The sequence below is a fragment of the Onychostoma macrolepis genome, chromosome 06, assembly GCF_012432095.1.
Source record: "Onychostoma macrolepis isolate SWU-2019 chromosome 06, ASM1243209v1, whole genome shotgun sequence".
NCBI lineage: Eukaryota > Metazoa > Chordata > Actinopteri > Cypriniformes > Cyprinidae > Onychostoma > Onychostoma macrolepis.
The window spans coordinates 363,611-378,637 of record NC_081160.1 but is presented as its reverse complement, the minus strand read 5'-3'; the positions used below and the strand labels follow the sequence as shown (position 1 = coordinate 378,637).

The window sequence follows — 15,027 nt, the reverse complement described above, 5'->3', positions numbered from 1 at the left end:
TTTTCTGCACATGGGACAGGGCGACTGCACTGTATTAAGGAGAGGATGACCGGGGCCATGTATTGTGAGATTTTGGGAACAACCTCCTTCCCTCAGTTAGAGCATTGAAGATGGGTCGAGGCTGGGTCTTCCAACATGACAATGACCAAGCACACAGCCAGGATAACCAAGGAGTGGCTCTGTAAGAAGCATATCAAGGTTCTGGCGTGGCCGAGCCAGTCTCCAGACCTAAACCCAATAGAGAATCTTTGAGGGAGCTCAAACTCCGTGTTTCTCAGCGACAGGCCAGAAACCTGACTGATCTAGAGAAGATCTGTGTGGAGGAGTGGGCCAAAATCCCTCCTGCAGTGTGTGCAAACCTGGTGAAAACTACAGGAAACGTTTGACCTCTGTAATTGCAAACCAAGGCTACTGTACCAAATATTAACATTGATTTTCTCAGGTGTTCAAATACTTATTTGCAGCTGTATCATACAAATAAATAGTTAAAAAATCATACATTGTGATTTCTGGATTTTTGTTTTTAGATTATGTCTCTCACAGTGGACATGCACCTACGATGACAATTTCAGACCCCTCCATGATTTCTAAGTGGGAGAACTTGCAAAATAGCAGGGTGTTCAAATACTTATTTTCCTCACTGTATATTATATATATATATATATATATATATATAACAACAACAACAGTCTGTCTGTCTGTCTGTCCGTCTGTCCGTCTGTCCGTCTAACTGTCTGTCTGTCTGTCTAACTGTCCGTCTGTCTGTCTGTCTGTCTGTCTGTCTGTCTGTCTAACTGTCTGTCTGTCTGTTTTCAGGGCTTTTTGTCTTTATTGACAGACGGGACAGTAGGGTGGCAGAGGGGGAGAGTGACTGGCACATGACACAGGTGCGACTTGAACCTGGATACCTGTGAGCCTACAGCTCCTATATATCATGGTATTCTGTATAGCATTTCATGCATTTGTACGCCATTTAAGGTAAAATGTAATTGCCTGTAAAAGCACACCTGGCCTCTGAACGGCCCCGAGTTAAAATGGGGCCTGGTTAGTGGTTTGGGGACAGATTTATTGAGAAATGTCCCCAGATGTAAGCTAAATACAGCTCCATTTGGCTCACACTCAAAAAGAAAAGTGGCTCATAAATAACGTAAATATGTGTTTTGAAGTTTAGTTAGTCATTATAATCAGCTTTAAATATAAACAATACAAGTCTATGGTACACAAACATCTGTATATATACCATATATATATCGGCCCCTGACTGAAGTGGAGCATTATGGGGGATCCCTGTAAACCCTAATGACACGTTTCATGTGAAGTGACCCACATTCTCTTTACTAAGCTGATGTATATATTTAGGCAGAACGGAAGCAAGTGCATTTTATGGCAGATGCTGGATGAAACCTGATGGACGAATATCTGCAGAAACGCCTCTTACATAACAGACGCGACAGACAGACCCGCAGGTTTTTCCCGTTTCCCGTGAGATTTTCCTTATACAGTAGTCTTCTGACTCCCAGAGTGTCCATCAGGTCTGGTCCAGGAACATTTGGACCCTGGAATGACCGTTGCTCAGAGTTTGGATGAAAAATATATGTTTTACATTTAGAAGCATCGCCTACATTTCCCACAGATATGGCGAGTGTTTCATTAAATTCCGCCAGCGACGGGTCACTCTGTGACGGGCCGTTCATGCCATGTTTGTTAGTGGTTTTGGCCCCGTTTCCCACGTTTAGGTGCGTGTGTCTGTATGCCAGCCTGCGGTTGCTGGAACACGCGTGTGTGTGTGTGTGTTGCTTTTGGAATGCAGAAAGGGGCAAGGACGTTACTCGATTCCCAAACCAATCACAACCTCCAGCAGCAATGTGTGTGGGTGACAGTGAGAGTATAAACACACCGGTGAGCAGACGGATGACAGACTCGAGAGACCAGCATCACCATCGACTGAAGAACAAACCCAGACCTGAAGAGCCATGAAGACTCTGAGCCTCGTGAGCGTCTGCGCTCTGCTGGCTGTCTGCGCGTCTATGGGAGGTGAGGCACCTTCATCATGACATCAGTGTGACTGAAGTGTGTGTGTGTGTGTGTGTGCTCTTATCAGTGTGCTGTGTGTGTGTCTAGTGTACACAGAGCCAGACGCCGCAGATGAACCTGCAGCCGAGGTGGTGCTTCCTCCCACCGGAGCTCCGGCTGATTCCGACTCTTCCTCAGCATCCTCATCTGCCTCAGACTCCTCTTCCTCTTCCTCTGAGTCTGACTCCGCATCCGATTCCGCATCTGATTCCGCATCTGATTCCGCCTCAGATTCTGCCTCAGATTCCTCTTCCTCATCTGAATCAAACTCCGTCAGCGCTGAAGGTGAGGAACAGCCTGTCTCATGTGTTTCATCCACAGGTTAAGAGTTTGTGATTGTATTTGCTGAACTGAGAGAGTTTTTGTGTGTTTTCAGGAACTCCTGCCCCTCATGTGCTGCTGAAGAGAGACGTGGCGGCTTCACTGCTGCGACACCGAAGAGCTGGAGCTCCTGCAGCCAACCTGAGCCCTCAGCAGCTGGAGAGGTCAGTCACACACACACACACACACACACACTGATGTGAACTACACAAACATTCAAACCAAAAAAATAAATAAATTTAAAAAACCAGACACCAGATATAATTTTTGACATTCTTTTACTAGCGGGTGCAGGACACTGTAGTTCATGTATGTAAGTGAGGAGAGCAAAATAAAGTAAACTGTGACATATTACACCCAAAAATTCTTCATACAGTGGACTACCAGTAAAACTGATAAAACTTTGGGACCAAAAATTATCCAGACACTTTGACCTGACCATGTTTTGCTTAAGTGTATTTTCTTTAATTGCTAATTGCTCATTTGTAAGTCGCTTTGGATAAAAGTATCTGCTAAATGACTAAATGTAAATGTAATTGTAAATGTAATGCAACCTTTTTACACACAGACTGAACAAATTGAAGCATTGCTTGGTGATTGGTTGAGCTAAATTGGTATTATTAATTGTGTTCTTAAATTTAACAGCTATTCAACCGAATTCATTACATACCTTTCTATCAAAGTTATCTGACGTTATCAAGATTATAACGTTCTGACGCAGTTTAACTCTGAGTTCTTTCATATTTTATTACCATTTTCTAAACTATAGCGAATAAACTGATAATGTGAGAAATGCTGAAGGTGTCTGAATAAATTTTGGTTTGACTGTAGCTCCTCTGATGCTCATCAATGTCTGTGATTTGATTATTGATAACTGACTGATGAAGAAACATTTGTGTTGTGATTCTCATACTGGTTTTTGTCTCTCCGTCCCTCAGTTTGCGAGAGGTGTGTGAGGTGAATCTGGCCTGTGAACACATGGCTGAAACCGCCGGGATCATAGCAGCTTATACAGCATATTATGGACCAATCCCATACTAACACACACACACACACACACACACACACACACGTTTACTTAGCTATCTAAATGGGGACATTACATAGATTTATTTTCTTTTTATATACAGACAGTAATAGATTTTATAACCTAAACCTGTCCCTATCCCTTACAGAAAACCTTCTGCATTTGCACAATTTTAAAAAAAACTTTGTTTACTTTATTTTTATAACTGTTTTACAAATGAGGATGTCCCCAAAGAGAGATTTTTGGCGATTTTGTCAGGTTTACCTCACTTTTGGGTACAAATGTGTCCCCATAATATGGTAAACACACTCTCTCTGTCACACACACACACACACACACACACACACTCACACACTTCACATTGACCTCTGATGTCTTCATACTGATATATTTATACACTCACACAAACTTTCCTGTATTTTGTTCATTTTTTAGTGTGTTTTTATGCCAGACAACTTAATGTAGGTGATTTCAGGTTTTGTTGTCCTTTCACTGGGAGAAATCAGTGAAATATGATTTTTCATGTTCATATGCCAGTGATGGAGACGCTATAGTGCAATTAGACTCAGATTCCTGTGTTAGTGAAATGTTTAACTCCTCTATATTATGCCTGTTTATAGATATGAAACATATAATTAGACACGTTAAATAGATTGTTGAAGTAGTAAATGATTCTTTTTGTTAGTTTTTGTAAATCAAAGGTGCTATTTCACACTGACTGAAGGCAGAATTATTTTTGCTGTCATGTTCTGTAAATAAAACACGAGCTGTTCATTGACAACGTGCCTGAAGCTGTTGAGATTTTTGTCAATGTTTTATTGTATTGTGCACATAATAGGCCTACTTGTATAGAGAGTATGCTTTAATAAAGATACAATATATAAGAGCGAGAGTGTCTGATCATTTATTTCTTGTGTTATGATTAATTTTAAAGGTCAGAATGTTTGTTCAAACACTCAGCGGTTAGGACTAGAAGGGATACAGCTAAAACTACTGGGCATGCGCACATCAGTACAGCGTAATTTTTTGTCACACTGTACAACAATAATTACTACTTTTGTATTATTGTAAGGGGTAGGTGTACTGTAGACGTTAATAAAACACAATCTATTAAGTAGAAAATTCCTTTTCATTGTTAGTTTCCGGTTGGAGCTGTATCCCTTCTAGCCACAACCACGATCAAAGGAATCGCTCGTTTCAGTACTCACGCGATATCTGACGCTCGCTCTGATATCGATCCGCGTGAGCGCGCGTTCATGGTTCAGTCTGACGGGAGCGCGCACGCTTCAGTTCACAGATGGAGTTTCTCATCGGCAGCGCGTTCTCGTCTCCCGTCGGACAGCGGATCCGTAAGTGTTTTACGCTGATTATAGTTCGCGTGTTTATTCTCTTAGTGACTGTATGAGACACTGATGGAGAAGAAGACTGATATCAGCACAGAAGAGTGAAGCGATTCTGAGCCTTCATCAGAAAGAGTCAGTGTGATGATGATGATGATGATGATGGTGGTGGTGGTGTTGGTGTTTAATTAGAGTCTGTTGAGACTGTAGTTTAGAGGCGATCGCGTACAGAAGCGTCCATCATGTCGCGTAACCTGCAGACATTTACTGTCATGAACGGGCAAAGTTCACTGTGCTCCGGAACTGTGTCAGAAAGCTTGAACAAAACTGTTAAACGAAATAATCACACTTCCTCTTTTCACTTTCTCACTCTATGTTTTTCTTTTTCATGTTAATGTAACAAATGCACCTCAAAAAGAATGTGGTCAAAAGCAGCTGACAGTCACATGAAAGAGAGCGAGAGCGCGCGCGCGCGTGCGTGAGAGAGTGTGTGTGTGTGTGTGTGTGTGTGAGAGAGTGTGTGTGTGTGTGTGTGTGTGTGTGTGAGAGTGTGTGTGTGTGTGTGTGTGTGTGTGTGTGTGTGTGTGTGTGTGTGTGTGTGTGTGTGTGTGAGAGAGTGTGTGTGTGTGTGTGTGTGTGTGAGAGAGTGTGTGTGTGTGTGTGTGTGTGTGTGTGTGTGTGTGTGTGTGTGTGAGAGAGAGTGTGTGTGTGTGTGAGTGTGTGTGTGTGTGAGTGAGAGAGAGTGTGTGTGAGAGAGAGAGTGTGTGAGAGAGAGAGAGAGTGTGTGTGTGTGTGTGTGTGTGAGTGTGTGTGTGTGAGGTCTCAGCTGAGTGAAGCCCATGTTTGCTTTAATCACGTGGTTTGGATCAACAGCTTGAGGAATAGAAATAAAGAATGTGATCTGTGAATTTCGTTAATAAAATGTTGTGTATTGTGACATTATTTTCAATTTTATTTTTTCAAACTTTATTTCTTTGTCTCTCTCTTTCTTTCTTTCTTTTTAAATGTGAAATTAATGTACTTTCTTAGTTTTCTTTATTTTGCAGTATACAGAATGTTGAATGTGTTTTATGTTTGTGTAGATATTTGGGTCATTCCGTGTCAACCAGAGGTCCCCGACTTAAAATTTTGATTTTGCTAATATTATTTTCTAAAGAAAGACATAAATAGTGATGAAAGCCAAAATATTAAATGTCATGGATAAAAATGAGTTCAGAAAGATGTTATTTTCACACAGAGATTGTTCGGTCTGTTAGTAAAATGTTGACTTTAGCAATCTTTGTTGCATTATGTGCCAATGGTGACCATTCAAAAACGGGAAAGCAGCACTTTTCAAGTTTTTCCTCCAAAGTTTGCAGGCCTGTAACTCAAGACGTATCAGAGATATCTGAATGCCGTTTCAGATGTTGGGTCTTAACAAACTTTCCTTTCGGCCTCTTCATTTTTAAGGCCCTATATGGTTCGGTTCCAGAGATATTGGAATTTCAATACGGCTCCAGGAGTAAATTGTTCAAGTGTACACATTTTCAGTGAACAAAAACTAAACGTGGGTCAATTTGCAAAAATATGATACTACTTTTCTTTCAAAGAGGAACGTCTGAAGAACAAATAATGTTGAAACTAGAGCTGTATCTCGTTTACTTCTGGCGAAACAACTGCATTGAACACACCTGTCTGAGGGCCATAACTATTCTTTTTCCAAAGTTTGTGCCTATAACCCTAACCCAATATCTAATAATTCCAATATAAATGAAATTTTTGAAATTTGGTTGATTTGACACAGAATGACCCATTTATTTTTATATCAAATCATTATAAAACTAAAAATGAGGGATAATAAGTAAATTGCTTATGACTTTGATTTGCATATTTCATTCATCTCACAGCTTTATTTTGACAGACAGACACTCGTTACTCTGTGACGCGTGGAATCATTTATGCTGTCTTCTGCTGATTTTATTTTGCATATTTAATTTTCATATGAAATGAATCCGTTGAATGTGGATTTGTGTGTCAGAGAAAGCCAGCAGTGCTGCTCTTCAGACGGAGGACTGGAGTCTGAATCTGGAGATCTGTGACATCATCAACGAGACGGATGACGGGTGCTGTGTCCCTCACATACTCCACATACTCCAGATACGCTCCCCGGCTCCTTCTCTCTGGCGTCTGAACGCTTGTGTTGTTTTCCAGACCCAAAGATGCAGTGAGAGCTTTAAAGAAGAGGATTGTGGGTAATAAGAACTTCAGGGAGGTGATGCTGGCTCTGACCGTGAGTGTCTGTGAGGTCACTTCCTCTACAGGACTCTGTGTGTGTGTGTGTGTGTGTGTGTGTGTGTGTTCAGACGGCTGTTGTTCTGTGTTTCAGGTTCTTGAGACGTGTGTGAAGAACTGTGGCCCTCGTTTCCATGTCTACATCTGCTCCAGAGAGTTTGTGGAGGGCGTTCTGGTCAGAGCGATTCTGCCCAAAAACAACCCTCCCATGATCCTTCACGACCGAGTCCTGAGCCTCATCCAGGTGAGGCGCTCTCTCCGCAGCTGTGATTGGTTGTGATTGATCGGCTTGACGGTGGCTCTGTGTTGCAGGCGTGGGCCGATGCCTTCCGGAGCAGTCCGTCTCTGTCTGGAGTGGTGAGCGTCTATGAGGATCTGCGGCGGAGAGGCCTGGAGTTTCCCATGACGGATCTGGACTCGCTCTCGCCCATCCACACGCCCAACAGGGTAAAGCTCACAGAATCCACGGCGCTGGTCAGATGCTGATCCGCTGCTGTAGCAGCACGAGCCAGAACATAAACTCTGCTCTCTGTATTTGTTCCTAACATCAGGGAAGTCATGGAAATTAATAAAGAGTCCGGGATGTTCATCGTCCAGTAGATACACTACGTGGACAAAAATACTGGGACTCCTGACCATTAAACCAACAAGGACTATTCTTAATTCCTGCTAGAATTTTCCTTCTCCGTTGGAACACTAGGAGAAATTTAAAGGGTGTTCACTGCTGTTTTCCACACGATGAAAGTGGAAGGAGAAAGTATGAAAGTATCATAACAGAATTTAAAGTTTTCCACTTTCATAGCGTGAGAAGAGCAGCGAGAACATTCTGATAAATGTCCTGTTTGTGTCCTACTCTGGTTGGAATGACATCAGGCTGAGTAAACGATGACAGATTGATCATTTTTGGGTGAACTTTGCCTTTAACGTGTTTTCTCTTTTCTCTCTCAGAGTATTCCGGAAAACGGGGTGTGTTCCTCACCTGCGTCCCCGTCTCACACTGACTCGGCACCAGCGACACACACTCCACAGTCCAGCGGACAGCGGAGCCCTGTGTCGCCCGACGAGGTACATCGCGATTTATTAAAGACCAGAGGGTTGATATTCACAGGTCCCTTGAGGTGTTAAGAGAAACTCAAACATTTCGAACACATTTCAGCTGTCTATCCCAACCATAGAGGTCAGGGGTTTGGGGTTCAGTGAGTTTGGGGTGGTCGGTGTTTGTGTGTTTATTCTGACTGCTTTCCTCCAGAAGCAGAAGCTGAGATCTGAACTGGACCTGGTCAAAGGAAATCTGAGCATCATGACCGAGATGCTGAACCACGTCAAACCTGGAGAAACATCAGCATCAGACGCAGAGCTGCTGCAGGTGTGTGTGTGTGTGTGTGTGTGTGAGAGTGTGTGGGTGTGTGTGTTTTTGTGAAAAGTCAGGACATAGATGTGTATAATGACGAGGGTATGACAGGTATTACAAGGAGAAGGTGACTTTTCAGGACATTACTCCATGTCCCCACTTTTCAAAACGCTTATAAATCACACAGAATGGAGTGTATTGAAAATCTGAAATAGCAGAAAGTCTCCTGTAAGGGGTAGGTTTAGGTGTAGGGTTTGTAGGTGAATTTACAGTAAAGACCCTCGGACCAGGTGTGTTGAATGAAGACCAGAAGTCAAGAGATTCGATCAAAAATGAAGAAAATTTAGTTTGCAGTTTCATCAGCAGAAGTCAGCTTCAAGACTCACAATCAAGTTCGTAGGCCGCTCTGCGTACAATTCAAAAACACCAGTAATTATACCCTAACAGAGGCTGCTAATTGCGTCAATGCATAAGTCATCAAAATTCTGATAGGTTCTAAAACCTAGATAAACTTAGACAATCTCCACATATGGACGTAAACGCTTCAAACATATCTCCATCAGATTGGGCAGACGTCTTCCGAACACATATTTTTGGTCAGGATGGCGGCAGCTGACAGAGACAGTCTTCTAACACACAGAGAGAGCTACCAGCACACACACACACACACACACACACACACACACACACACACACACACACACACACACACACACACACAGACACACAGACAGACAGACAGACAGACAGAGCACTTATCAGAACTTCAAGGCCGCCTAGCCCTAGCTAGAATTTTATCAGTATGGTTCGTTACACACACACTATGAAGTCATCATCTTAGAGAGTAGAAGTACAGCATAAAGCAGGATTCTTTAATATCTCATAAGCGCACATAAGGTTACACATTTCACTCTTGCCATAACTTGATTAATAGTCAAACAAGAAATAATGTAATAATATAATTAATATCAATATGAAGGATATGGCAGCTCAGCATCCACTCCTTCAGGTTGGTGTAGGGCAATAACACATACAGTAAGTACAGTATAAAAACCATTACGCCTATGGAGAGTCCCCACTTTTCACAAAAACAAACGTGTGTGTGTGTGTGAGAGTGTGTGAGTGTGTGAGAGTGTGTGAGAGTGTGTGAGAGTGTGTGAGTGTGTGTGTGTGTGAGTGTGTGAGTGGGGGTGTGTGTGTGTGAGTGTGAGTGTGTGTGGGTGTGTGGGTGTGTGTGTGTGTGAGTGTGTGTGAGTGTGTGAGGTGTGAGTGTGTGTGGGTGTGTGTGTGGGTGTGTGTGAGTGTGAGTGTGTGAGGTGTGTGTGTGGGTGTGTGAGTGTGTGTGTGTGTGTGTGTGTGTGTGTGTGAGTGTGTGAGTGTGTGAGGTGTGTGGGTGTGAGTGTGGGTGTGTGTGTGTGAGTGTGTGGGTGTGTGAGTGAGTGTGAGTGAGTGTGTGTGGGTGTGTGTGAGTGTGAGTGTGGGTGTGTGGGTGTGTGAGTGTGTGAGTGTGTGAGTGTGTGAGTGTGTGTGAGTGTGTGAGTGTGTGAGTGTGTGAGTGTGTGAGTGTGAGTGTGTGAGTGTGTGTGTGTGTGTGTGTGTGACCAGATGTCCCCACAAGGATAGTAAAACCTGACATTTTTGACATTGTGTGGAGCAGTCTGCGGTCCCCATGAGGGGAAAAAATGATTAAAAATAGTAAATGATGTTTATCTGAAAGTAACAATGGAAACTGGTTTTCTGTAAGGGGTCAGTTTATGGTTAGAGGATAGAAAATATTATTTGGTAAGTATAAAAGTAATAGAAGTCTATGGAAAGTCCCCACAATTCACAGAAACAAACGTGTGTGTGTGTGTGTGTGTGTGTGTGTGTGAGCAGCAGCTGTATTCGGTGTGTAAGCAGATGCAGCAGAGGGTCGTGGAGTTGATTCCCAATCTGTCAGAGGACGAGATGATCGGAGAACTTCTGCTGGTCAATGATGATCTCAACAACGCCTTCATCCGCTATGAGAGGTCAGTGAGGCTCGTGTGAGGCTCGTCCAGTGCTGCGTCCAGCTCTACACTAACACCTCTTCTGTCTCTGGTTAAAGGTTTGACAGGTTGAACGTGCCGAGGTCAAACACAGAAGAACAGCAGGAGTCGCAGGTAAACCTTCGTCTGTTCTCTCAGACTCTTCATCAGCGACACGTTTCCAGTGAATCAGATTTGTTCAAATTTAGAAGCCATGAACCAAAGCAACCAGCTACGAGAAGAACCTTTACGTTACAAAACACCGATAAATGACTGTGAACTCAATGAGGGAAAGAACTACAGTTACATTAAGCATTGCGAATGGAGTAATCTAATAAAAAAACTGAAAAATATAAAACTATTAATTTGAAGTTATTTACTTCTATAAAAACAATATATTTCAGGGTCATTGCAAAATATTCAATTGCAATTTGTCAGCAGGTTGGTCTTTAATGGTTTACAAGTTATCATTAAAAGGAAGAAAAGAAATGGAGGAAATAAATGTCTTAACTTCTGGCACGCTCCATAAATGTGTGCAGCATGATTTGACCAATGAGATTTCACTGTGGGCGGAGCTACTCAGCATTATCTTACTAAAGCGGTTTTACAATAACATGTATAAAAGATTGTTTTACATGTCTATGATTTTATGATTATTGGATTTCTGTGCCCAGACTGAGAAGACAAACCTTATTGACCTTAGCCCTGAGTCTCCATCGCCCAATCAGAACACTCTTCCAGCTGTCAATCAACACGAGCCCCGCCCTGCATCCGACCAAACAAGCAGCTCAGGTGAGAGAGATCCAGTCCTGCAACTTGATCCGGTGTAAGAGATGATAGACCTGGATGTAAACTGTGTGTGTGTGTGTGTGTGTGTGTGTGTCAGCACGTGAAGATGAAGAGTTTGACATGTTTGCTCAGACGAGGAGCAGCTCTCTGGCCGAACAGAGGAAGAGGTTTGTGTTTGACGATTGTTGTCTCCTAGAGCTCAGGTGAAGTGAGATCTTATGCTGTGTGTGTGTGTGTGTGTGTGTGCGCGCAGTGTGCGGTACGAGGATCCCGGGGCAGTGGACGGTCTGGCTGAAGCTCTGGACACGCGTCTGCAGGTCACAGCAGGGGTCAGTACACGCGTGTGTTTCTCATCACGCTGATCACGTGTGTGTCTCACTGTGTTTGACATGCTGGAGTGTGTTTGTGTGTGTGAAGGGCGCTGAGAGCGACTGGGTCCGTCAGTCTCAGTGGATTTACAGCGAGGATCTGGTGGGTTTCTGTGACGTTACACACTGATTCAGTGAGAGATAAACTGCAGCAAATATCAGAAAAAACATGTTAAATCACAGAACAGCGTATGGAATGTAGAGCCGCCTTCACGTTTCATTTACAATAAAGCTTTGCATTTATTTGCTGCTGGTGTGAAATGAGGTTTGTGGGGCTGATTTAAAGAAATGACAGTGTGCTCAACCTCAGGCCGTCCCAGATGAGTGTTTCTTCATCAGGTTTGTAGAAGTGTGTCTCTGCATCAGTGTCTCAGCAATGGATGCTCTGCAGTGAATGGGTGCCGTCAGAATGAGAGTCTGATAAAAACATCACAATAATCCACAGCACTCCAGTCCATCAGTTAACATCTGGAGAAGACAAAAGCTGAGAAAAACACAGCATTAAGACGTTTTTAACTATAATACGAGTCCATAATCCATAATAACGCTTCCTCCAGTGAAAAAGTGTTCTGGTCTGAATCAGGAGAGAAATCTGCACAGATGCCAAAACAGCTCTAAACAAATATGTGGCTGGATTTTGATGTGAGAGACAACAGCAGATGCACTTTTTCACTGGAGGAAGTGTTATTATGGATTATAGACTCTTATTTTAGTTAAAATGATGGATGTGTTTCAGCTTTTGTCTTCTCCAGATGTTAACTGATGGACTGGAGTGCTGTGGATTATTGTGATGTTTTTATCAGACTCTCATTCTGACGGCACCCATTCACTGCAGAGCATCCATTGCTGAGACACTGATGCAGAGACACATTTCTACAAACCTGATGAAGAAACACACTCCTCCTGATCTTAAACGGCCTGAGGATCAGCACGTTCTCATTGTTGGATGAACTGTTCCTCTAAGCTCTCAGGTGATGGTGGGATGTTATCGGTCAGGTGTCTGTCTGATCTGGATGATTTGCATGTGCTGATAGATGGTTGGACACGCTTTAAATCAGCTCTAGCATCATCAGTGTGTGACAGTCGTGAGATCTTGTGACGTTTGTGCTGTTTTGTGTTGTTAGGCTCCGGCTCCACACAGCTCAGCCATGGATGAAATTGAGAAGTGGCTGTCTGCAGAGATGGTAAAGAGTTAGATGCACTGCTTTAACACTGATGCTTCATGAGCGCGCGGCAGCGGCGCCATCTGCTGTCACTCTGATCACAGCTACCTCACTACACTTACTAGTGTGCACTGAATACTGCGTCCCATAATGCAGTGCACTTCACCTTTCATTTCCAGTGAGAATGAACAAGTAGTGACATCTATCGCTCTCACGACTCCTTATTAAAAAAAATCATATTTATGATGATAAATGAATGCCATTCACATGCTATATATTGAAATGATGACATTGTAGTCACATACTATGCTGGCTGATTTGATCATGGATTGATATCATTAAAACTGTTTCCAGTTCATTTTTAAGTGATAGTAGGTAGTAAACTGTAGTGTGCTATAGTGTTGGGTGTAACTAATTACTTGGTAATTACCGGTAGTTGCACCCAACACTGTAGCACACAGCAGATTACAGTTCATTCGTAATTTAATTACTTTCTCCCTGAAAAAGTAAAGTAAGGGATTTCTCTTATTTTTTCTGTAATTTAATTGCAGTTACTTCTTATGTAATTGAACTTAATACTGAACATTTCTATACAATACAAAACAATCATGGATTTAACATTAAAATTTAAAGCCTAAACTTAAAATGCACGCTTTTTATGTAACCTTCTCTCTTTAAATACTTTGGTGAGTTAATATTGGTAACACTTTAGTGTCCAATTCTCTCTATTAACTAGTTTCTCACTAGACTGTTTATAATTTCTTAAAAAGCACATATTAATGTCTTATTCTTTAAGACCTTATTCTAAATCCTTAACCCTAACCAATTCTTCAACTTAAAAACTACTTTACTAAGTATTAATAAGTAGTAATTAGGAGTGTTTTGAGGAATAGTTAATAATTAGTTTTAATAGTGAGATCTGGACTCTAATCTCAAGAGTGTCCAGAATCATTGATGTAGTTACTTGAAAGAATTAACAGAACCTTTTCATGTCTATCTTTGTATCATTAACTTGTCGAGGTTGATCTAGGATTTATAAAATAATAAGTAATTAAATACTTTTTGGAGAGACTAATTTGTACAGTAATCTGACACTGTACTGAACAAAAGACAAATGCATTAATTCATATACCTATAGAAAGATATACACATCATTCAAAGCAATTACAATCAGATAAATCCAAGAGCGAATGATTTAAAAGCACAGTCCGTGTATATTAGTGATCAGATGATGCTGTTTTTCAGCCGGATGTTGATGACCGCGAGGGTGTGACCAGTGAAGGTGAGCGTCTGCACACACACACACACACACACACACACACACACACACACACACACACACACACACACACACACACACACACACTGTGATTCATGTCTCTCTCTCTGTTCAAACTGCCAGAGTTTGATAAGTTTTTATCAGGAAGAGCTGAAGCTGCAGACCATCTTCCGTCGAAGAAGAGCAGCTCGTCCGGCGGCGTCCGTCCCTCGAGCCCTCGACCGGCGGCACACGAGCAGATCTTCAGACTCTGAGATCCACCTGCTCTTCATGTCACTTTGGGTTTCTTTCTAAAGCTGAATCTGACCCTTGATGTGAAGCTTAGACCACTCATAATGTACAACCAATACGCTGTTTGTTGCCTGTGTACGTTCATGTGTATTAACGTGTGTGTGTGTGTGTGTGTGTGTGTAAAAAGCAGTAATTTATGTTGTAAATTAACTGTTAAGATAAGAAGGACTGCCATACCTCTGACTGAATGTCATCATATTAAATAAACACTATATAATGCTCATGTTTGTCTCATTTAATGTTGTGTAGCAGTAATTCATATGTGATTATCTCCCAAATCATAAAGCATCACAAGCAGCCAGTCTGTACATAATGCAGTTTGTTCTCTGAAATATTAAAATTCTGCCTTTTGCTCAAACTTATGTCCAAAGCAGATATGAAGAATCAGATTTAAGAGCCGTTCACACCAAGAACGATAACTTTAATGTTCTGTGTGTTATTTATGATCTGCAGTTTTGTCCTCTGTGCTTTAAAGGCTCGTGGTCTTTAAAGTCGGATGGATCCTGATTGGCTGTCTGTGTTTTTATTGCTCTTCATCTGGAAAAAAACTGTTTTGAAAGTGATTCCAATATTGTTCCTCTGTGTCGTTATTGTTATAGCTGTGGTGTGGATTTTGCTATTAGAATGATTATTAATATCTTATTGTTGTTGTCCTTGGTGTAATAGAATAACGTCCCAATTACATTAAAAACTAACAGTACTGGGAATTATTCTTGTGTAGCCAGGTCTTGTTACATGGCTGTAAAAA

The 15,027-nt window shown here is 42.0% G+C and overlaps 2 protein-coding genes across 5 annotated transcripts; both read left to right on the top strand.

Annotated features, from left to right (window-relative positions):
- The first annotated feature begins 1,685 nt into the window (after positions 1-1,685).
- bglapl (bone gamma-carboxyglutamate (gla) protein, like) lies at positions 1,686-4,307 on the top strand. Its single transcript, XM_058779668.1, has 4 exons — positions 1,686-2,034; positions 2,122-2,358; positions 2,450-2,558; positions 3,333-4,307. The coding sequence occupies exons 1-4, from the start codon at positions 1,974-1,976 to the stop codon at positions 3,433-3,435; spliced, it is 510 nt and encodes a 169-aa protein (XP_058635651.1). The 5' UTR covers positions 1,686-1,973; the 3' UTR covers positions 3,436-4,307.
- A 307-nt stretch (positions 4,308-4,614) lies between these two features.
- LOC131541926 (target of Myb1 membrane trafficking protein-like) lies at positions 4,615-14,502 on the top strand. 4 transcript variants are annotated; one of them, XM_058777972.1, is made up of 16 exons: positions 4,615-4,770; positions 6,779-6,863; positions 6,952-7,030; positions 7,127-7,276; positions 7,345-7,479; positions 7,981-8,097; positions 8,285-8,398; positions 10,259-10,392; positions 10,470-10,524; positions 11,064-11,181; positions 11,276-11,345; positions 11,432-11,507; positions 11,596-11,649; positions 12,671-12,730; positions 13,955-13,991; positions 14,112-14,502. In XM_058777972.1, exons 1-16 carry the CDS (start codon positions 4,719-4,721, stop codon positions 14,240-14,242), a joined length of 1,467 nt encoding a protein of 488 aa, XP_058633955.1. In that variant the 5' UTR covers positions 4,615-4,718; the 3' UTR covers positions 14,243-14,502. The 4 variants fall into 4 exon arrangements, with proteins under 4 accessions (XP_058633955.1, XP_058633954.1, XP_058633956.1 ...); XM_058777971.1 differs by having other exon boundaries at positions 4,616-4,770; positions 8,282-8,398; XM_058777974.1 differs by lacking the exon at positions 4,615-4,770 and adding an exon at positions 4,777-4,896 and having other exon boundaries at positions 8,282-8,398.
- The last annotated feature ends 525 nt before the right edge of the window (positions 14,503-15,027 follow it).

Coding starts and splice junctions, on each gene's coding strand:
- LOC131541926 (XM_058777971.1), top strand. CDS start 4,719: ATGGAGTTTCTCATCGGCAGCGCGTTCTCGTCTCCCGTCGGACAGCGG. Junction 10,393..10,469: donor GCCTTCATCCGCTATGAGAG/GTCAGTGAGGCT, acceptor CTCTGGTTAAAG/GTTTGACAGGTTGAACGTGC. Junction 11,650..12,670: donor GGATTTACAGCGAGGATCTG/GTGGGTTTCTGT, acceptor TTGTGTTGTTAG/GCTCCGGCTCCACACAGCTC.
- bglapl (XM_058779668.1), top strand. CDS start 1,974: ATGAAGACTCTGAGCCTCGTGAGCGTCTGCGCTCTGCTGGCTGTCTGC. Junction 2,035..2,121: donor TGTCTGCGCGTCTATGGGAG/GTGAGGCACCTT, acceptor GTGTGTGTCTAG/TGTACACAGAGCCAGACGCC. Junction 2,559..3,332: donor AGCCCTCAGCAGCTGGAGAG/GTCAGTCACACA, acceptor TCCGTCCCTCAG/TTTGCGAGAGGTGTGTGAGG.